The sequence below is a fragment of the Coturnix japonica genome, chromosome Z, assembly GCF_054131305.1.
Source record: "Coturnix japonica strain WE chromosome Z, WE-NBRP24, whole genome shotgun sequence".
In the NCBI taxonomy this organism is placed as follows: Eukaryota; Metazoa; Chordata; class Aves; order Galliformes; family Phasianidae; genus Coturnix; species Coturnix japonica.
The window spans coordinates 57,986,354-58,009,754 of NC_140702.1; the positions used below are offsets into that span (position 1 = coordinate 57,986,354).

A 23,401-nucleotide genomic window follows, 5' to 3' on the forward strand; every position below is an offset into this window, starting at 1 on the left:
TTCCACTTAAACTGCAACTGTGTGTGCCATCTCTTTCTTCTGGTAAAACTTCCAGCTGGTTATGATCCCTGCACATTTATGCATTTGTATTTTGTAACACACTAGGTCCCAGTTCTGAGGAGATAACCCCCTGCTTCAGAAGCCGAGGGAACATATACAGTCCGGTATGGTTTGAGACTTGGTGTCAGTGATGGTGTTTCCCCACTCAGCACCCTGGCTAGTAAGAGTTCTGTGCAAAATCTCTGTGTTCTGCCAGCGAAATGAAACTCAGCAGTAAGGATTCCAGGATTAAACACCTAAATGAAGGTCATGATATACAACACGCACCAACCAAATCCTAATCTAACTCTAATCTGCCATGAGAGTTGAGAGCTGCAGAAAATAAGTCACAAATGTAAAATATAAATTATTTTTATTTGTTTTATAAAGAAGACTCATAGGCAATTTTGTAAGAAATTATTTGCAACATATGTCCAAGATAAACTCTTTTCGCATTAACAGTACATCAATGTTGCTATCCCCATAAAAGTATCTAGGTTACAAAACTTATTTTCTTGGAATTGTACAACAGGGAGGCAATTAAAACCTGCACCAATGTTTTGTGTATTTGAAAACTCCACAGATCAGATACAGCACAAAGCAAAAACAAATTAAAAAAATCACAAGCTTATTTTTTGTTAGCAGTGATCATAATAGAAAACAGTACATTGAAAGGTAACACTAATTTAAACATATCCATCTCCTCATTTACAGGCCTGTTGCATGAGCCATTTCTTTAATGAACTCACACACTACAAATGCAACTTGAATACAAGTAGGAATGTCCTTTAATTTCTGTGTACGTGTGGACCTAACAACCTGCCTAGTCATGGAAAACACCATACCAGTCAATCCCATATCTGGACTGAAGGCATGTCCTACCACCTCTGCCTGCCCTACCCTCAGGAATTCAGAAAATGGCTCATAGTCTGTTTTCCCAGTCTGAGGGAACAGAGACAAGGTAACCAGTCCTGTTAATACAGAAACTTTAACCTTGAGATGTTAAGCACAAACAGTAGTAACAAAAAATAGTAATAAAACGCCAGAAAGACTTCCAAGGGAGGTATTTCTATAGATAATGAGAATGGGAGAAAATACAGCATATTACAATCATGGTTGCTGACATTCAAGCTTCAATCAAAAATCAGTTTCTTTAAAACTTATTTGTGGACTAAGATTTTTATTACTGGATTACAGGATTCCCTCCTCCCTACACAGTGTAGCCTACCTATATCAAAATATATTCCTAGACACAGTGACTAATAAGAATATGATAATACTACGGTGAATAAATCAGTAGTTTGTTTTGATCATTACACTGCAAGACAGTTTAGATAATCCCCGTATTAGTAGTTTTCTTACATCGTGAATAATGTTTAAACGAGTACAAGTTTCCTACATGAAATGAATTCTCTGTAAAAGAATCCAAAAATCTCTTTTCAAATTAAGTGCCATATTTTAACAGATTAATAAGCTTTCCTTTCTTCCAAGTAATATAGCTTGTGAGCATATTTTTATGTATTAGCTATACTCATAATATGCTTTAGGTTCAAGGATGATATTTACCAATTTCTTTAACAAAATGCAGCTAAGTGTCTCAGCAACTTGTAACCACTAAGGTGAAGTAACTTTTCCCTTAATGTTCAAAGTACTTTGTACTTGTCATACACATTTTAATTTTCTCATCAAATACCTTTATTTTCCTGCATCTTCTAGATAGATATCATCCATCTATTCATTTCTTGCAGGAAAAAAAAAAAAAAAAAAAAAAAAAAGCTTTTCTCCTCCCCCCACTATTTATTTATTTTTAACCAAATCCACACTGTTCTCTTTTACCTCCCAAATTTTGAAAACCAAATAACTTATGGCAAAAATACAAGGTCTGCTTTGGAAGAAAACATACAAAATATACAGAGTGTAGTGTGTGCACCCTATTATCTTGATTGTCTAGTAGTGCAAGTTTTTACTTTGACGTATACTTTTTTTCTTTTTTTTGTAGGCAAGAGTTTGTTTGTTTTTTTTCACTGATCTTTGTTGATGCCATTTCTTGTCATCTTTGGTAGTCTCTGTCCCTTTGTGTAGGCATGGTACCAGAAGTGGAGAAACAAGACTAAGAACATAGAGCCATATAGCCAAATAATAAACATGAAAATTGGATACTGGTACGGACAATCATCCATGATATAGATTTGTCCTATATGAGCTGTAATCATAATAAATTGAACCTGGGGGAAAAAAAAAAAAAAAAAAAAAGAAAAAAGAAAGAAAGAAAGACAATCAATACTTTAGCTTAAAAGACAAACTTTCTACTGACATTTAAAAAAGATTTAGCATAACTTACATCTATAAAACATTGGGGCTTTTTCAGATACTGAGATGTAGCATTAGATGTTCCCCAATTGTTACTGCATTGAGAGCAAAGGCGGAAGTGCCAGGACAATATTAATTACACTCAGAACTGTGAAACCCACACTACAGGAAAAAGAGTCCAGGCTGGTCAACCCAGAAATTAGTAATTTGACACTGACCAGTAACAAATGGGACATTCCTCCAGAAAAACTAGCCAGATGAACAAAAAACACATTAGGATTTGTGAAAATTAATTTTCCTCCAGCTCTGACCACATATTGTCATGTGACACAACAGGCTGCAGATTCCAAAAGAGAATTTAACAGAGGGCTAAAAGAAAGTTTCCACATGACCACCATGTTAATAATCCACAGGTAATACTGCCAAGACAAAAGGTCTCTAAATAACTTATAAATATTCAAGCTAAATCATTCCCAGTTACACAGAGGTGTGCTTGCAGGCAGTAATTGTTTAGCCAGAAGCTAAATTAATTTTGAATTAGCTCAGAATTTTTTAAAATTCAGCCACTAGACCAACTGTATGCTATTTACATGAATATAGAAAGCATAAATGTATTGCATTGTCTGCACCAGCCACAGTCAGCTTTCTGAGAGATTTTCAAGTCAAATGGAAAACTACTCACAAGCTGGATAGTTGTCATGTACTTCTTCCACCACAAGTATTTATGATAGGCTGGTCCCAAAGAACAGATTCCATAGTAAGTGTACATGATAACATGTACAATGCAGTTCAACAGAGCATGAAATGTTCCTAAGCCACCTGTAGAAAAACAAAATAGGATAGCAGAATTGCATCGTGTACTAAAAAAGACATCTCAGGTCTCAGTAGTATGAGACAAGAAAAAGAAAAAACACCATAAAGCCTATAGAAGCATGTAGACACTGATTAGGTCTCCAAGTATTTGACCAGAATAGGGCTGGCACCAGTTCTGAGGTATCTCATCACAAAGTTTATCCAAGCTGTTCCAAAACACCAATAAAACTGTGGTGACCTAATTACCTTGAATAAAATGAAAATCACTAACATCTTGAAATGAAACATAGATGTGAAGAGCAGTTGGTGTAAGCAGTGTCCCACCTGCTTTACACCTATATTATGAACTTCACAAATCTCTGGAGGATAAGTAATAAATCCCCAACAGAAATCTCCAGGGACGGAATCACAGTTTCAGACAGAACATTTCTGGAATCATGATGTAAATGAAGGCCTCACAAATCCATGTCCCATCTCAAAAACATACATACAGAGAAAATGAAATTTAAGGCCAAGTTACAATGCTCTCTGGGGCAAGCTCATGACTCTAACTGGGAAGATAAAAACATTTCATAAAGCACGTGAGGAAATGTTTCTTTTTCCATTGGATCAACAAAGGATTAAGATGACTTGGCAAAGGTAATTTTATTTTAAATAATTAAATAAATTTTATAATACAAATTAAGAAGCGGCAAGGTACTATTAAGAGAACTGCGAACATGAAAATGTTGAGCCATCAGGAAGGAAGCAAAACATCATGAAGAGCAGACACCTGTTGAGAAACATTTGTATCCAAAAGCAAATTTGCCATTAAAAGTCTCTTCAGCTAAAAATAAGTTTTATCATGTGATTTTAGTAGCTCACACTACCTCCAGCTAGATAGATCATAACTGCTCCAGCTGTGACTGCAAGCTGTCTTTGAAACTAAGCTATTTGTGTTTTTCAAAAATAATTTGAGTGTTCTCGTAGTCCAAAAGGACATACTTTTCTTGGCCTGCACAGTGAATACGCTAAAGAAAAAATAAATAGAGCAGAGGGGAAAAAACACCAGTACAAAAACATGGTGCAAAAACCACCACCACTAATGTATGCAGTACTCCTAGTGTTTTCTGTTTAAATCACATCAGAGGAAAAAATAAAAATAATTAAAAAAAAAAAAAAATCAGCATCTCTTTTCACAAATGTGCTGAATTTAAAACACAGGTACCAAAGCCTGGTGAGTAGAGACCACTACCCACACTACTTAGAAGCAAGGACAAAACAGTGATGAAACTGAATGCAAGATGCTCATCATTAGGACTGAAATTCTTGGAAAAAATAAATAAATAAATAAACTGTTAAACAGAACAATATTTTTTAAAAAATATAAAGATTAGCAATAGAGTAGAAATAAACACAGCTCTTCATGACTGAGCTGAGGAGAAAGGAGACATTCCACAGTTTGCTGAAAGTATTGCTGAAATTATCACATGGGAAACTTGAATCTGATGCAAAATCAGAAACCTGTATCTGGCATAATGATCCAACATCCAGATAAAAGGCAGAAAATCACTTATAAATGGGAACTTTTCAAAGTTGAAGAGGAGAGGCTGTTAGTTGCTGCGATCCTTTGCAGCTCTATAGATATACTAAGTTTTATGGCTGAAGAAACTAATCACAATTTCCTTATTAATTTAAATTCCAGTTGTTCATCAACATTTGAAAAAGATGCAACCAAGCTTCCTAATAATAGAAATTCAGCAAATACAGTAGAATTATATCCTTCCTATACACAAGGAAGACCTGCACACTGGGCTTGTTCAAAAGACCTCTGTGTAAATCTACTGGACTGCTTTTGCAGCTGATTATCACACTCATAAAACAAGAACTAACATAACAGATGCTATCAGTATAGTTATATTATCAGTTTGACACTGTTTTTTCTGGGAGAAAAAAAAAAAGCACATCAGAAAACATGAGTAAAGAAACATGTGCAAAAAATATATATATTTCTTGGTAAAAACTCGTAAAAGAAAAAAATAAACAAAACAAAAAACCCCACACCCTCCTACAAATGTACTGCTAAAGGAGTATATATTTCTCTACTATGCAACTACCAAGCTATTCCCATGGCATTCTTTATTTATTAGTGATTAGTGATGCACACTAATCTTGTAGTGTGCACTTAAGCAGGGAAGGAGGAGAGGTAATCTAAAGAGGACAAAAAAAAAAATCAGTTCAGTTGAAATATAAGCATAGCCTAAGTTTTTGTAATAATTAAGCTCTATACTTTCATGAAAGCTGAAGTATTCAATGTAAATAAGCCTCAGTTATGATACCTAACAACAGTAAAAATAAAAATGCTAAGGATGACAAGAACACAGTACTCCCCTCTGATTCAGCTTTTACATGCCAAGGGACTAACGTCTTCAAAGTAGTGCTGAGTTCTCTTATACTTCTTCCCTACCACTTTTAATGTCAGTCACACCTCTTTTTTACATAATTGTGCTCTTTGCTCAGCTCTCTCTCTTCTGCACTTTCTCCCCTCAACACTAAACACAATGATGTCAAATATAAATGAGTACTGTCCCATTTAAATAGTTGCCATATATAGTGATCTCAGATCAAAGATCCTGAAGGCATACAAATGTTAAAAGACTAATGCTTCCAAAAGTCTTTTAATCTGTTCTTCAAATATTTGTCTAGCTTGTTTAAATTTTTCTACTAGAAGATATTTAAAAGTTAAACTGTCTCTCTGCTACCTGCAGCAAATTTGACTCCAAACCACCAGGTCCATGGCATGATGGAATGATGAAAGACATGCAGGAATGTAACTTGGTTGTTTTTCTTACGCAGCACAAAAAATATCTGAAACAGATTTTAACAAGCAGAATGTTATGGAAGATATTCAAGCCCAATATACTTACAGAAAACTGTATGTGTTGGTAGCTGGTTGCTCCCTACTATACATTTAAAAATTCCTCACTGTTGCAGTTTCAGGAGAAGGTGGGAAACCTGATGCTCTGGACATGTCTGATTAATTTTCAAAAGAAATTAAACTAGCATTAAAATCCACCTATGGAGTCTCAGTAACCAGAGCAAGCTTCGAAAGCAAGCATCAAAGGCTGAGCTACATTCTAAGTGCAGCGGACAGTGCAAGATGGACTTGCTTGGACTGATAAGTTATCTATAAGCATCAGATGTTTTAAGTGCCCTGAACTACAAGAACAAAAGAAAAGACATTTGAGAAAATGAATTGAGGGACTAGAAATAGATAGAGGCAAAAGAAGTGAGTTAGATAAAGAGCACTTGATTTTGAACACCCAGTTAACTACTGTTGGAAAAAGGCAACATAGGTAAGAATATACGCAGGCATTTTTATAGACATTGATAGGCTGCATTTAAAAGGTCAAACACTGAGATACGTGTTAAGGCGTAACAGCAAGAAAACTGTAAGAAGTCAGGTCATAAGAAAGATGGTATCAGATAGCAAGAAAAGAAACAAAAAAAACTAGTCTGGCATGCCAGGAAAAATATTTGGAAACGGCTGACTTACATACAGCTAAGAAATAACTTTTTCAACAACAACAAAAAAAGGCTGCTGAGAAATAAGTACCTGATTGGGTGGATTCAAATAAAACAAATTTTTTTATTTATTTTTTTTTTTTTTCCCCAAACCCAGGTCTAATTAAAAAGTAGCAATCTTAACAAGATTATTGAAGAAAACTAAGCCATTCAGGCTTTTCCAGTTTTGGCATTCCTGTCATTTCCATTACCATTCCATTTGTCCCAGTCAGTACGAGTGTTCTAAAATGACTGTTGGTAGATGAAAATCAGCTGGCTAACTTTGCTTGCAGGGTGTAGAACATCCAAGCTACTTGTGAGTCAGCCCCTGAATCATCACTGTTGCACCCAACACCATAAGACAATGAAATCGCAGCTGACTCCAGCATCCAGAAGCTGTCTTGAGAACAACTTCACCAACCCTTCAAAAAGAAGGGAAGGCAGACAGCTGGTAGTGGTGACCAAGGTCTGCAGTGTGCTTTAACACACTGCAGCCCAGGTTTTCTACTAAGCAGTTTAGAGTACAGGCCTACTACTACATACATCTCTGGTTACAACCATGTAAGCACACATAGGTATTTAGAGAAGGCAGGTATGGCAACTAATTCAGTGCTGTTGATGTAAATATTCCATAATAAAATTTTGAAGATGACATGAAAAATATTTTAACATCAACACCATGTTTTATCCACTGTGTTGAGACGATCATTGCTACAGCACAGTGGGTTAGTGTAATCAGCTGTAAGCAGCCAAGCTACCAGGGCTTCTGAATTTTTGAGAAGTACGTTTTGTAACTAGTATTTTCCTTGGTAGTTAAGGAATGACAGCATAACTGGAGAATATGATGAAAGAAAGTACAGGTTAACACTTTCATGGTATTCCAGTAATGAATGTTGCAGCCAATGAAAAAGCAATTTATGCCTTCAGCCCCAACAGCAGCAGTTCTTTTACTGAGAAAAAGAAGCGTCAATGCATAATTTCTAGGCTACAAATACTTACAGTGTCTAATAATTCAATGAACTTGGAGAAGTAGTATAGCCAACAAGTTCGTACCATCTGCAAAAATGAAAAGCACTGTTAAATTCTAATAATCACGAATAAAACCAAGAAATGGCATTAGGTGTATGAAAGGAAAACAGGAGAACAGAAGAAGAAAACAGTGTCTTGGTGATGTTCAGTTTGTTTTGTGGCTTTGCTTCAATTTTTTTCTTAAAAAATTGTTTCATTTTAAGATTATCTAAGGATGAAAAGAAAGAAGCCAACAAATGTATTGCCCATATCACTCACAACCAACCCCAGCAGTTAACCCCATAATATGCAGGAAGGCATTATCCTTCAGAGCACTCTACTCCAAAGCAACGCATTTGGTTGTTTGGAAAAAATAAAAAAATAAAGTCAGAGTAGCATAACAACTTGGCCTTGCATTTGGCAACTTACTCTTAAGGCTGTAGGTGACCTTGAGTAGTCAACAATATCACATCGGAATGAGTAGCCAGTTGCCCAACCTGACATAAGAAACTGGAGCAAATAAAAGAAGAGCATAGGTTTACATTGTGTCTTATGGAAAAAAATAATTCATGTCAGATTACTTTTGCAATAACTAAGCAAGAGAGCAAAACAATGTTATAAACTTGCTGGATCAGCAAGCTTGTCAGAAACCTACCTCTGTGTGGGCTAGCTACCATTTACTGCTGCAAGATTAACAAATTCATAATTCTAGGACCACACCTACCGACAAGAACCTTCTTTCTACAACCATTATCTCACAGCATTACTAACAGGAGGAGAAACAACATCTCAAAACACATGCTAGCTAAACAACTGAGTGTATAAATCAGTCCACAAAAACAATGTTTTCAAAGTTTTTGGAAGTTGCTATCACAGCCGAAAATCTTACTATTCAAGAAAATCAGTACAGCTGAGAAGTATAGCTTACTACCTATAATGAGAAGGAACAAATCAATGTACACTACAGTTTCAGTACCCTAGTTCCTAAAATCTTGCTTAGTTAATTGCATGATTCAATTACCTTTCACTAATATAATGGGTCAGAAGCTAATGTTTTTACAGTCAAAAGCAGGTGTACAAGGCAGACCTTCATGTATCATGAGTAATTTCTCTCAATCATTTGATCATTTGTCTTGGACTGCATTAGAACTCAAGACAAGAGCCACATCATTAATATTGCACTTGCTCACTCTCCTGCCAGCCACTGAGTCTACTGTATCTTGTATCACTTTAAAAAAATACTTCTCATCATAATCCTCTTATGCATTATATGAGGTTCAGCTCTGTAACAGATGAAATGGTTTAGTCTACGACTGCAATTGATGTGTTAACTTCCTAAAGAATCAGTTGTTTAAATAAAGCAAGATTTAGAACACCAACACAGCATAATATTTTAACACCCACAAAATGGCTTGGATCCAAAGAGGGAAAGAATCAGCTTTTTGCTGAGGGTCAGACAATAGCAGAGATTCAGCCTGTCATACTGTATCTATGCATCCTTTCATGAAATTTTAAAATACAAGTCTTGACAGCAGATTAATTGAATTCTGTGTTAAAATTCTGTACCTACAACTAACTTCATTTTATTTAAGTTTGAGGTCTTATAATCAAGATTATCACCAAACCATGAACAGACATTTGATGACTTTCCAAAACAAAAAGAAAAAAACCAAAAATCTGCATCTTGACCCAACATTTACAGCGTTCAAAAGAACAGCCATTGCATCACGTAACTACTGCTGCACTGTTGTTAAAGGGCTGGTAAAAGAAATGTCAGGCGTTTCAATGTAACTCATGGTGAAATTTTTGCAATTGATCTAGCAGAATTATTGCCAGCTTGGCAGGATTACCTGGCACCTTTTCATCAGTAATTTGACAAACCATAAAACCACATGAACAGGTTTTTGTGTAAAAAGCATCAGTATTAGTTTCTACCATAATGATGTTTCACCGGGCTTTTCTTTAAAAAGAAATAAATAAAACCTTAAGCAGATATCTGTCTTAAGGTTTAAAAATCTTCTAGATTAAAGTTCCTACATAGTCTATACTATTCATTCTTAAGGATCTTTTGGTCAACCAACACTAGCTCTATACAGCACCAGGCTTTGTTCTTTTAAAAGTCTACTACTTGCTTGAGCTATAAAGTACAGCAAAATCTCAATGTTCCTTCTCTGAAAAAACATCCATCTTGTTCAAAGATCCAAAAAACCAATAATTTTAGAAGACAAGGAACCCAACATTAGGTAGTGTTAGCATTTGTAATTCAAAAGGTACACGTAACAGAAGATTATTCCTTAGCAGACATATTCTATATCGTAATGAAACATCGTTGCTAACTGTGGCACTGGAACTAGAAACAGCTACATCAGACTAAGAACAACTAAGAAAACAATGGCCAACGGATATCAAATACATTGCAAGGATTTTTCAATCAGTACATTTTATATAGTGGCATATTAAATATTTTATTGTCTTTCTAGGTATGAGTTACTCTCCTATACCAAATCATGCTCAACCCATTTAGCATACTGCTTGGAGAAATATAATTAAAACAATCAGGATAATTGTTTTGAGAATTGAAGAGCAAGAGTTGTATTTATAAGCTTATCAATAAGTTTATTCAAATTTATTAGGGTTTTTAGAGACAAGAAATATATAACTACATTGTAAATAAAAGTAGTACTTACTTCATAAGTCATATACAAGGAAAGTATTACCACACTAAAGTTATAAAATGCCATTATCTGCCTGAGTTCAAAAGGTTTTTTATTTTCCATGAGCTTGGGTCCCAGTGAAGTGACAAAATAGATGTAGGTTCCAATGATAAAGGTTGTTGGAAAAGGTGAAGACATGAGTGGCCAGCCTTCCAATCTCGGATCTAGAAGAATAAAAGAAATCAGATCTTTCTTGTACTCATTAAATCCTAAAAAGGCTACTGAAAAGTATTTAATTCTTAATGGCATAGGTTTTACTTTCACTGATCAAGATTCAGACACCATCAAATCTATTCCATCTGGATAACAAGAGTTAGCACCTGCTGGATTCTGCGCTTCTTCCTGTGTCTCAGAATCACGTAGGTTGAAAGACACCTTTATAATCACCAAGTCCAAACAGTAGCCTGACCTACTGAATCCCACTTCTAAATTATGTCCCCATAGTTCTAAGCCCACACATCTCTTAAATGCCTCCACTGATGGGGACTCCACCACCTCCCTGGGCAGGCCATTACAGTGCTCAACCACCCCCTCCATAAAGAAGTTCTTCCTGACATCCAATCTAAACCTCCTCTGATGTAACTTGAGGCCATTCCCCACTGCTCCTCTTGACAGCTGAGGAAAGGGACCAACACCCTCCTCACTGCAAGCACCTTTCAGGCAGTTGTAGAGAACAGAAAGTCTCTCCTTAGCTTCATCTTCTGACTAAACTTCCCAGTTCTCTCAGCAGCTCCTCATAAGTCACCAGTTCTTCACAGCACACAATGAGGAAAACACATGGAATCACAATTAATGTTCTTTTCAGTCTACAGCTCTCCCCCATGAAAAGCCAGCATTTTCATACATTGATGAGGCTCAGAAGCCTCATAAGAAGGCAGTGCACAAGCAGATTACTGAGGCTGCATTTGCAAATGAGACTACAATCCTCTGGAAAAGCACAAACCTTGTCTCACAAGTTCAAGGTACAGACAGGGAGTAGCTCCACCTTTTAAGATCCTCAAGTGTTATGTTGTTAGAGGTAATAACATAGGGATTTCAAAGTTAGAAAACATTCCATCCCATCAGTTGGTATTCATAGTTTGTGCCTAACAAGTCCCAACACGTCACCACTTTCATAGTACCACTAAACACACCACCATTTCATATTACAATCTTCTAAACAGTAAAAATATTACAAGTTCCTCTCCAGATACCACATACAGACTTTAATTACTGCAGTCTCCTCCCACACACATTGCCATCCCTTTTAAACTTCATCTTTATCCTACTGCACCTATTTGCAATTCTTCACCAAGTCCCAGCTAAAAGAGACTTACATTTTTCAACTATCAGGAATCTTCATTACAAAATACATCTTTATGCATAGCATTGCAAGAGAATCACCTGCTCTTCACAACTGATTACTCTTCTGCATTCCCCCTTCACACTGGTACTTCCAAAACATTCCCAGTTAGGTTCAAAAGAAACCACAATATACTATGAGATGCCAAATACAAGCACTAGTAGGCAGAGAGATGAGAAACTCAAATTGTGACATTACGGACAGTGCAGCAGAAATACTCTGTCAACCATCTCAATCCATTTCACCCACATCATCATGATAAAACTCCCTGTTCATAGGCAAGCTGTGATGCTACTGAACAAGACAAATGGTTCCTAGCTATACTGGAAGCCATACTGGAAAAATATAAGTATTCATCAAACCTTCACTGCTTCTCGAGTCTCCCTAAGAATCAGCTAATACCATTTACTACACGGCTACCCCAATGAGGAACAATAACATTATGCTAAAGCAAAGCACATTTAATATTCTCATATTTGGTGCATCAAGAGACTAATCTTTAAAATAGGGTTGTGAGAGTGAATTACTCTGAGGCTAATTTGAATATACTGTACCTTATCAGGGCTTGTATTTTTCAAAGACAAAATACAGTAACGTTACACACTTGCATTATCAATAACCTACCATTGTTTGGTAAGGAAAAAGTTAGAGCTTTGCATTCAGTAGCATAAAAATAAAAAAAAATTTTAAAAAAAGCCCTAAATTTTATACTTAAGCAAACCAGAAACTCCTGTAGAGTAACCACTGCTGGCACTTTGTTAGTCTGGGATTATAGCTGTAAGTGAGCCAAGTTTTGTTTCTCCCTACCCCTCAAACTCCCCACTCTTTTTTCTTAACTTCAAAAACTAATTTATTCTTCACAGTTAAAAATGTCAGTAGCCATCCTGACAAATCTATGAAACAAGTACAGGAAGATAAAACTACTTAAATCTGGAATCAGCACACCCACAATATCTACACACTGAGCTTCAAAATTATTCAAAGTTAACTTTTAGATTTAAATGACTCACCGGCATCTTTGATCCATTCATCATAGAGCAGCACAGCCTTTGAGGTCAGATTGCTAAGGGCCATTTTCACCTGATTAAGATTTTATGATGCTGCCTGCAGGAAGAAAAAAAAAAAAAAAGAAAAAAGAAAAAAGAAAAAGAAAAAAAAAAGAAACAAAACATAAATACAGATTTCTGTAATTAATAAAACAAAGCCCAGTAAAACATTTTGGAAAATATTTTCAGCAAACAGAATGGAAACAAACAAAAAAAATAGGTTAAAAGAGCACCACACAAGAAATACAGATTAGGGAGCATTATTGGCTGGCCACATTGCACTGTACTTGATGCCGACTTATATCTGAGCTGTTATACACAACAATATGATTTCATAATCTCTGCATACTAAACAAGGTGCTTCCATGCCAAAAAGCGTTATCTCAAGAAACCACACTGTGGTTAACCATTACAGTGAAGGGGAAAATATAAATAAAGAGCAGCTGCATAGTTTGCTTTTATTGCCATCTCCTTTAGAAGTAATGATAATGTGATGAACTGGTCACTGGCAATGCGAAGTTCCTCCTTGCAACACTTACTATTGAAAAGTGTCATTTTCTGACTAAAGAGGGTTTCTGAGACAGTGGGAGGGAGAAGAGACTCCAATGTCTGCACACTGGTTTTAAATACAGTAATCAACTACATTATAATTAGCATGCAAATCACACTCTTGGGAATCAACTCTTTCTACAACAGCATTATAAAGCATTATAGTACCACTGGCAATAGCATTAACTCAAAGAAATTTCCAGCACATCCAGCTTGCACATAGCACCATCCACACGTATAAAATGAAGAACATTTGCATGGATACTGATTTCCACTCCAAAAATCAAATACCTACCATCCCCTACCTTAGGTCATTTTCCCCAGAATATTTATTTTTTAATCCCAGCACATCTGAACGGTGCCACTCCTACTCCCACTCAGTGTCACTTTCAGCACGTCAGCATAATCTTCACACAACATTCACCTCTCTGTCCAGGCTGAAATACACCTTAATAACCAGCTCCTTTGTTCTGGCCTCCAGTCTCAGCCTCCTCCAGTATAAGTCAGTTGCAGCTTTTGAGAGCCAATTCTACCCCCCTGGATGGTATAATATCTCCCTGCTCACTCCTCAGATCTCCCTACCATCATCTCATTTGTCCTCTCATTTTCAAAGCTAGGCTGGATGGAGCCCTGGGCAGCCTGGTCTAATATTAAGTGTGGAGGTTGGCAGCCCTGCCTGCAGCAAGAGTGGGCTGGGGTTTGATGATCCTTGAGGCCCCTTCCAACCCAAGCCATTCTATGATGTCGCAATTTTATAGCAAGCCTATAAAATAATTTCCCCCTTATCTCTAGTTCTAAAAGCATTTCATGTTCCCTGGAATTCCCTCATATTCAATCACCTCAAAGCACACTACACCCACCCTTCATCACAAAACACAACTGATGAGCCTGCCTTCATTAGGGTTCACCTGATCTAGCTCTTACCAACTCCCACTTTTGCTACTCACGTTTTCCTGCTTACACTTCTGCCCTGTGTCTATACACCTTAAACCACCCTCTCTTGTTCAGAAATTGTTCCCTCCGCTGACATCTTCCAGAACCACCATCTTCTGGCATCATCATTTCCTAGCAAATTATCACTGCCCTTATGCTGACCATCTTCACATGCCCTATACTGCCCTGATTTAGACAGTGTAGACAGATGATTTAGACAATCATCACACAACATAACATTCTACATAAATGCAAAATTACTCCCTAATGCACAACAAAAACAGACATATACACAGCCACTAAAAAGTAGAGAATAACCCCCCACTCAGCTGCAATGCTCACTTCACAGAACTTCTGTTTTTGCTATTATGCTGTACTGAACTCTTTACATTAAGACTCTCCACTTCATGCCCAGTGGTACAGTGCGCTGCTGAGACAGTTTTAAACATACCTTGTAATTCAAAGCTTTACTAAAATCAGAAATAGCCTAATCACTTTCAGTATGCAAGTACACAATAGCTAATTTCTACCAACATGGATTAATTTGATTGCCTTAAGTTACTAACACGCAGTTCTAACATCCTAAGTGCAGATCACAAACGTGGACACTATAACCTTCAATTCCTTTTTAATGAACCTTACTTTTAAATCCAGTGATGTCTTGCTCCAGCAATCTCACACTAACTGTGATAAATGGCATTCAGCATAACTAATAAGCCACTATCTATACATCCCTCAGCAATAGCTGTGCCCATAAATCCACAGCAATTATTTTTACTCCCCCACACCTGTACAGTCACACTGGAGTTCAATGAGCAGACATAGGCCCATACATGCTTGTAGCAAAACTCAACATGAAAGAAGTCTATGTCCATTCTTACACAATTATTGTGATGTTTTCTACAAAAGGCACCACGGTGTTACAAAACTGTGTTTATAAAGGTGCTGGCAAAATTAGCAAAAGCAGGAAATATCTCCTTCCTTTTCTATTGTAAATTTCAATGACCCTCATCTTTTTGGCAAATTATAAATAACCCTGTCATCTTCCTCCATAGACCCAAGTACGAATGACAATGAAACTACGTAAACTCCACCCAGTCTTGAACACAAGGTATTTCAGACTATATAACAGTGACAACCAAGCTGAAGGTTGTGTTGGGGGAAAGTATTGAAAATCAGTACTTTATTAGTAATTATTAAGTAGATTGATTACAGTAAGTTAGCCTTACAATGCAGAAATCTTCCTATTTCAATCACCTTAGAATATCCAGTCAAAACTAAATCAGCCAATATGTTTGATATGCCTTGACACATGACACCTTGTTCAAGATACTCTACCAAAACCTACAGAACAGCTGTAAAAAAAAACAAACAAAAAAAAAAACACATATGTTCACTCAACACAGATTACCACATAACATTTAATTAGTACTTCAATGTAAAGCAATAGCTCATTGAATTCACTGCCATTCGGTCCTCCTCCTGTCAGCCTGGTGATGATCTAAATGAAGCTCAGACTGGCCAGTTCTATATGCTGACCAAGACCTATGCTAAATGAGGAATCAACTGCCTCCAAACACACTCTCAAAAGTTCAGAAACTGTGTGGACGCTGGCTCAGAACAAATTGCCACTTATTACACTTTGTAGTGTTGATAAACTTTTCCTCCTCCTCATGGCTGAAACATCTAAGCCTGCAAGTGCAATCTCACCGATGCACAACTCCTTGCTTTTATCTGTTTGACACGTCAACACCACTTCAGTTTTGTATTAGGAATCAGATAAATGTGCTGTCAGTGTATAAACAGCAACTCTGATGCCAGCTGGCCACTGACACCAAATACAAACTTTTTATCTGGAACCAGACTATTTCTAATCTTCTGCTTCTGCTCATGGTAAAAACGCAGCAGACAAAAATACTCTTTCCACAGTGCTGCATAAACACTTACCCTACCTCTCCCGACCCCAGCACTCAGCTCTTCTTCCCTAAAAACATTTCACAGGAACTGATACAAAGGCCCTCACCCTTCCAAGTTTTGTTTCTGTTTGCAGCTGCTGCTGAACTTATTCTGGGACTTTTGCAACTTGCTGCCTGACAGAAGATAAGGCTGCAGCAGCCAGAGCAGCCCACCTCACCTTAGCTCTGCCTTGCAGATGCTAAGAAAATTACTCTGCATCTGCAAGTAAGCAAAGAACAAAAAGACACAAGCAGGTACTGCAAGAGCAGGAATAATGTCTGTGAGGAAGACAATGCTGCTCATAACTTTGCTACAGCTAAAAGATTGAAAAATCAACTTTCGCAAACAACACTACTACTTTATTTTCAAAGCATTTTACAATTCTACTTGTTTTCTCAACTAACAACCTACTTCTCCTTTGTAAATCCATTTCCATGAGCAATTAATTACACTTACACTAGGAGGTACATTTTGTATTGTCATCTTAAACTTCACACACAAGCTCATACATACTGGGAAATACCACAGCAAGGCCTTTTGCTGTTATTTTCTTGTTTGTTTTAAGAACACCCCCCAAAAAACCCACATAGCCACACAAAAGAGAAACAATTAGACTGCATTTTTCAATAAAAAACAATTCTGAAAGGCTGATTTTTCACAATACATTTTTGTCAATAGGAAGAAACCCAATGAAGCTCTGGCACGGGTCGCATTCCAGTGTTTGCCACTTTCAAAGCTTGTAGAACTTATCCTCTAAACATGAAACTGGAAGTATTTGGCCTGAAGGGACAAAGACCTCGGGGCAAAGAAAACCATTTCTTAAATACACAGATTTAGCTCTTCACACTATGAACCCACTCACACATTAAGCATTCGTTTAGTCACAGTTCAGTTGGTTTGACATACATGTGGTTCACATACCACATAACACAGCATACCTGCAGAATCAGCACTTCTATTTCCAATGTTCCACCTCCTGCTTATAACAACATCACAGGAAGCAACTACAACATGCTAGAAGCAGGGGATTTTCTTTTAAAGACAGCCTAGACCAGAGTGAACTTTCTCAAAATTAGTGATAGTAATGGACTAATTTTCAGAATTCAGTTATTTTGAATGATGTATCAGAAAGTGGGGGTTTTTTTTTGTTTTGTTTTGTTGTCATTTGTTTTAAAAATCCATTAATTCAAGTTCAGTTTGCTGACTGAAAAGTTTCTAAGAACATGCATGCAGTCCTCTGAAGCTCTGGAAAACAAATGAAATCATCTGTGAAACCCATTGCAAAGGTATTAGGCTCTTAGAAATGAGTGCTTTTTATATAGATAGATATATTTTAAAATAGCAATGAAATTCATCCTGTGCACTGCAGTTCAAGCCAGCTGGACTAATAACATTTTTGAAGAGACCTTTAAATAAATATGCCTCATCATTATAAAGATGGGGCATAAGTGAACCAAATGATGGAACAGGCTGCATCAAAAGAGCAATGCCATTTGTTGCTCTCCAGTTCCCCATGGCTCAGCAGACAGCTGAAATAGCTGCAGTTGAATTAAGGCATACAGTTTTGCAGAAGGGATTTCAAATCTGACCATTAACTCTACTGGAGAGGAGGTACATAATAAAGTAATTTAAGCCAGACAAGAAGGTGCAGAAATGCCACGGTGACCATTTCAGAACGCCCCATGATGACAAGCAGTAGTCATTAAGGTGCTGGAAGTGCTCAAGTTCTGTTAGTCCAAAAAAACTGTTTCCTCTAACGGGAATTACTGGTATGCCTCAAACATTCTTTAATTTTAAATGAGAACAACAAGCTTCTAGCATTCTTCAGCTTAACCCACATGAGAGATATTTGCCATTCCTCACACTTATTTATTCCCCCTACAGACTTTTTAATATTAAAATATACTTTTACTACTTAAAAGCAAATCTTGATATCAAGTAAAAAAATTGTATTCTACCATTAAACTTCAACCTCCTCTCTTTTAGTTCAAAACCATTCCTCCTTGTCATATCTTTACAAATGCTGGGAGGGAGGGAGGGTCTTACTTCTATAGGCATCTTTCAGCAAGATAGAAAATATGACAGCAAAGTACAAACTTCAGAGGGGTAACTTCCACCCAAGGCAGATGTTAGAAGCACATTTTCTGTAACGTTACCCCTCTGACACATCCAGCAGGTAATGATGGCAGAGTCCCCTCCCACCCCACAGACCCTGCAGGAACATGGGAGAGCACTGATCCACACAGGTCTGATTTCACAACAGAATCTTAAGAAATTACAGTAATACTAGCTGGCACATTCAGTCACAGTTATGAAACTTCAATGTTTCAGAATCATTTAATATACAATTGTTAATTCTGCTCTTGAAGTTCACATGGTAATTAAATTGAGAAAGTTTCACAGATCGTATCTTTTGCATTACCTGGAGAATATCAGCTCTGCCCTTCCTATTTCCCAAGGGCGCATGATTACGTAAACACGGTTATTTTAACTACATTACTCCCTTATGCCACACTGCAAACAAATACAGAATAGCTATTACGTTAGATTGATTAGTCACCTACGTTCTGCAATGAAGTTGGATATCTCCTGGCATAACAGATTTCCCTGAGAGAAGTTTCCGTGTCCTTCCCAATCCTTTATGACCTCCCTCAACTACACTGCCCACTTTTTGAAAGGCTCATCTCACAGGTAAGCTGGCTACATCCTCCTTGGCATTGTGTGGTGGTTTTGTTTGTTTTTGTGTGTTTGTGTGTGTGTGGGGGGGGGGGGGGGGGGGGGGAAGGGGAGGGGGGGGTATTGAGCTGTATTAGTTGTTACCCTCATTTAATTTCAAGCTCTATCTCTGAAGCCACTCCATTAACATAAATATACATATATGATGAGTACATCAGCCACCTCTCTGAGTATGTTTAGCAGTAGGCATCAGTAATGGGATACCTTTCAGAGTAAGTGTAAATCCCCTTACAAAGAATGGAGACATCTTAAAAAACAAAGAAAGAGGCTTAGAAATTCTATTAGAATATGTGCCTGTAAAATCCCAGTCTGGCAGAAGTCAGTAAGAGATCTAATACTTAACCTCTGTTGTCACCTTTATTGCATTATTCATATGTTATGTCTGTACTTAAAGCTTTGCTTGTTAAACTAACATCAAATCTGTCATTTACCTACATGAACAGAGTAGCCTATAAGCAGCAGAACTAGTGAAAACACTATTTCAATAATGCTTCATATCGGTTTTCTGCCAGCCAAGTGGATTTCCCATCCTGATACAATAACGACAATTTGTATTCCTTCCCACACCCACTTAAAAGTTGTTAACTGAGACTGCAGACTTCAGTCAAGGCTGAAGATTCATAATGGACACAGACAGCTCCATTTTGTGCCCAGCTTTCAGCTGGTATCAAACTATCATCCTTCTCTCTGTGCACTACCATCCAACCACCAGCAACTCCATCATGTAGTCCCACGGCATCCCTGCTGATGTGTCTGGTTCTCAGGCAGCTGCAGGATAAAGCACTGCAGCTCAGCAATCCAACTGGAACCTTCGTCTTTTGGGTTAAGCAGTGGCTGCACCAAAGGAAGCTCATGCAAGGGAAGCAGAGAGACACATGTATTGGGATGTCACAGGAAAGTGGAAAAGTGGGATAAGCAGCCTTGTCATAGATGCTTAAGCTGATGGTGAAATCACATAGGGTGGGTACATCATCATGCCCAGTCCTGCATAACCATAGACAATTGTGTTATATATTCATTCAAGAAAACACATTACTCCAGCAAGCCCTCAGTCTTTCCATCACATGCACGAGGGACGCTTCACAAGACAAGAACTAAAGCCACACAAACTACACTGTGTTAAGATCTGGTAGCAAAAGACTAAGGATAACATAAATGCAATTGTAAGCAATCCTAGGAACTAATTCCATAGAAAGGCCCATCAAGTCCAAACAGTCTCTGCAAACCTGGCCTGGAAGGAAGATTCTCTGCAAGTCTTAATTCAATCACCAGTTTATCTCAAGGATGAGAGAGATACTGGGCTGGTCCCCAAGAGGATTTCCAGTTCCACTTGCAAACAACAACCAGAAACAGCAGTGTCTCTTTCCACTCCACCCCCTATCCCCATTACATTCCTAATGTTTCAGAGAAAAGCAAAAACATAAGGGAGAACAGCTCCTTGAGATAGGAACTGTTATCAGTGCTCCCCTGTCTTTATTTGAGCACTTGCAGGTCAGCCACACTGCCATGAGCTAGTCTCATTTGTCTCTTCACCTTCTGTTGCAGGCCACTCTGCACCCAGCCTACAGGAACTCCTTGGCTCCCACACATTTCATTCCAGCTGGGTGATACCAGCTCCCTAAGCCACACACTGCTGCTGGCACAGCAAGCCTTATGACACCTTGTGTGACAACTTTCACCTGGAAGTCAAAATAAGATTCACTTATGATGTAATATTTGTAGCAATGAAACCTCATTTCCATTAGCTACTGATACACCATTACTCCTGTCAAAAACCTCTGGCAAAGTATTCATTTAGTATTTGGGACAGATCTGATTCCAGTTAATCTCCTCTTTATCCAAAGGACTTAACAACACCTCCTTTTTCCTCCTTCTTATTTATGTAACCAGAAAACCTTCCGAAGTGTTTTTATTCTAAGATCAGATCAGCTGGCTTAAGTCACTTTAAACAGGCTTTCACTGAACAAGAGCCATGGGCTACAGAGTGGCGATGCAATCTAGTATGCTCAACAGCACAGCCACATTCACATGTACCCTATGCCACCCATTCATTCCTCTACAAGTGAGCATGTAGAGCTCATACCCATCTGGACTTCTTCCTTCTACTGTAAACTCTATATGGTCTAGAGGGATAAAGAGTGATATTTAAGCTACAAGATTTGTTTTTGTTTTGTTGTTGTTGTTTGTTTGTTTTAAGGTTTTTGGGGTTTCTTTGCATGTACAGGAAGTAATTTAAGAAATAACTTGTACATGAGCTCTGAGGAGGTAGGGGGAAGAGGAAGTGCTAACTAAATAAAATGAATGAAAGGGACCAAAGACATCTGATGTTAAAGGTTCACATTTTAGAAGACTAAGCATGAATGTAATTTATGGATGTGTCCACAATATAGCATTGATGCTGATGACAAAAGTAGCTCATTTCAAGAAAACTTGTGGTTTGTACTCAAATACTTTGTTAAGACACTTTTTAATCTTTCTACCATGCAGGCCTCCTAGTGCAAAACACACAGGATGCAGGTACAGCATGCCCATAACAGTTCTGAGAACAGGTGGGACACAAGCAGAACAGATTCAGCTAACATCAGATTTACAATCCATCTAAGATTCCCCCTATTTCTACCCTGTAATACTCATACACAAAGTATGTGTATGCCTCATTCTTGAACCTGCATGTAAGATGGCTTAGAACTGACTCCTGTTATGACTTCTCCACTGCTCTTACCTACATAGCTTGCTCCAAAAGCAATGCTTCCTACTTGCTTCCATGGAAACTACAACAGATACAAACAGTATTATTACACTGTTTGATGCAGCAAGTTCTCAGCTACAAAACACTCTTTATAAACACAGCCACCACCATTAGCTGTGCATTTTCATCAGTGATAAAAAAGAGTCTGCATGCTTTGCATGTAACAATTAGCACCATCTGAGGTGACCCGCTGTCATCACTGCTGAAATGCACCACCCACCTCTCCCTGTGCTCACATCCACTGTCTGGTCTCCATCAATGTTCAGTAAGCATCAATGAATGTCAATGGGTGCCATTTTCTCCACATGGAGGAGTCCAACGACACACCTTTGCTTCATATGCACTTCCTTGTCAGGCACCATCTGCCACATTGCAACAGAATGTAAGGGAATATTGGCAGGAAGGTTCAATCTCTACTGCCATACCACCAACAACCACCTCTGACATCATAAACCAACATAATGAAATAGGAGGCATTACTTTTGGAGCAGCCTTCATACCTCCCTGATTGAAGTTACTTGTGCAAATATGAAGTGCGATAAGAGTGACACCATCCCCTTTCTTCAGCTGTAAGCTGTAGCTGCAACACATTATCTCCTCATTAACAGTCAAGAGGGGAACTGTATATGAGGATCTCATATGTCAAATTAATTAAAACATAAATAGTTTGCTACCAGGAACCGGTAAACAACTTAGTTTGTGTCCACTCATTTGGCAGAAAAGCAACATCAATAAATTGTCATTAAATAGTCGCTGTGGGGGCGATCCATGGAACCTGAACAAAAAGAAATAAAGAGACAAAGAGCTAGGCTATGGTTTCCAGAAAAGACCCCTTAAAACAAGTAGGAACAAGACTTGTTACATGCTTGGGGAGCATCTTGCTGATCTAGCTATTAACAGTGGAAAATAAAAGTAGAGAAGCTACAATAACATTTTTTTAACCAAATAATCAATGACAACATACCCGTAGCTATTCAACAATGATTAAGTATAAACGGAAAAAACAGACTTCAGATTTCCTCCTGCAGAAGAGAGGAAGACTGTAATGTCATTTAACACGACAACTCAGCAAAGCACAGTTTAATGGAAAGGAGAGACAAACACATAAACAGTTACCTTAAGGATGTAACATTCACCTTAAGAATAAATAACCTTAAAAAAGGTGAACAAATAAAGTGTGGAGTATTCATCAGTACTGAAGGATGAAGGATTTTCCTACAATCATTTCTTGCCTACAGCAAGATTACAGCAATTGACAGCTCAGATACTGTCACCCCAGAAACCATGATGCAAGGTCAATGTCATTTTACGGAACTTTTATTACAACAGCTGCAATATTGCTGGGTTCAGAATGTGAGTAAGCAGGAACACTGATAACACCGGTGTGGAGTTGTGACACCTTATTTTGCTCACTGTTTAATGCAGCAATTTACAAGAGCTGAGCTGCTCCCACACTACTTGCTCATGCTGACATGGGCTAATTTCCTTCACCATTGTTTCCCACTGCCTTGCACTTGCTCAGCCTCCCCAGCCTTGGATCCTGGGCTGATACTCTCAATAGCAAAATAATGCATTCCTTCTACTCCAACATTACTTGCATTGCATTAAGCAGCCATAAATTTTAAGGGCAGCTGACCCAGAACTGACACCCTCCCCATCCACC

At 37.8% G+C, this 23,401-nt stretch overlaps 1 protein-coding gene across 6 annotated transcripts in view; it reads right to left on the reverse strand.

The window, feature by feature from the left end:
- Positions 1–395: 395 nt before the first annotated feature.
- The window catches only part of ELOVL7 (ELOVL fatty acid elongase 7), a 31,239-nt gene continuing 8,233 nt past the window's right edge, over positions 396–23,401 (reverse strand). For all 6 annotated transcript variants that reach the window (XM_015848781.3, XM_032441318.2, XM_015848779.3 and 3 more), the window contains exons 2-8: positions 12,780–12,873; positions 10,401–10,591; positions 8,143–8,223; positions 7,705–7,761; positions 5,904–6,009; positions 3,032–3,168; positions 396–2,264 (exon numbers count right to left, since the gene is read on the reverse strand). In XM_015848781.3, coding sequence (XP_015704267.2) covers positions 2,061–2,264; positions 3,032–3,168; positions 5,904–6,009; positions 7,705–7,761; positions 8,143–8,223; positions 10,401–10,591; positions 12,780–12,843 — 840 coding nt within the window. In that variant the 5' untranslated portion in view covers positions 12,844–12,873 and the 3' untranslated portion in view covers positions 396–2,060. The remainder of the gene's footprint in view (positions 2,265–3,031; positions 3,169–5,903; positions 6,010–7,704; positions 7,762–8,142; positions 8,224–10,400; positions 10,592–12,779; positions 12,874–23,401) is intronic.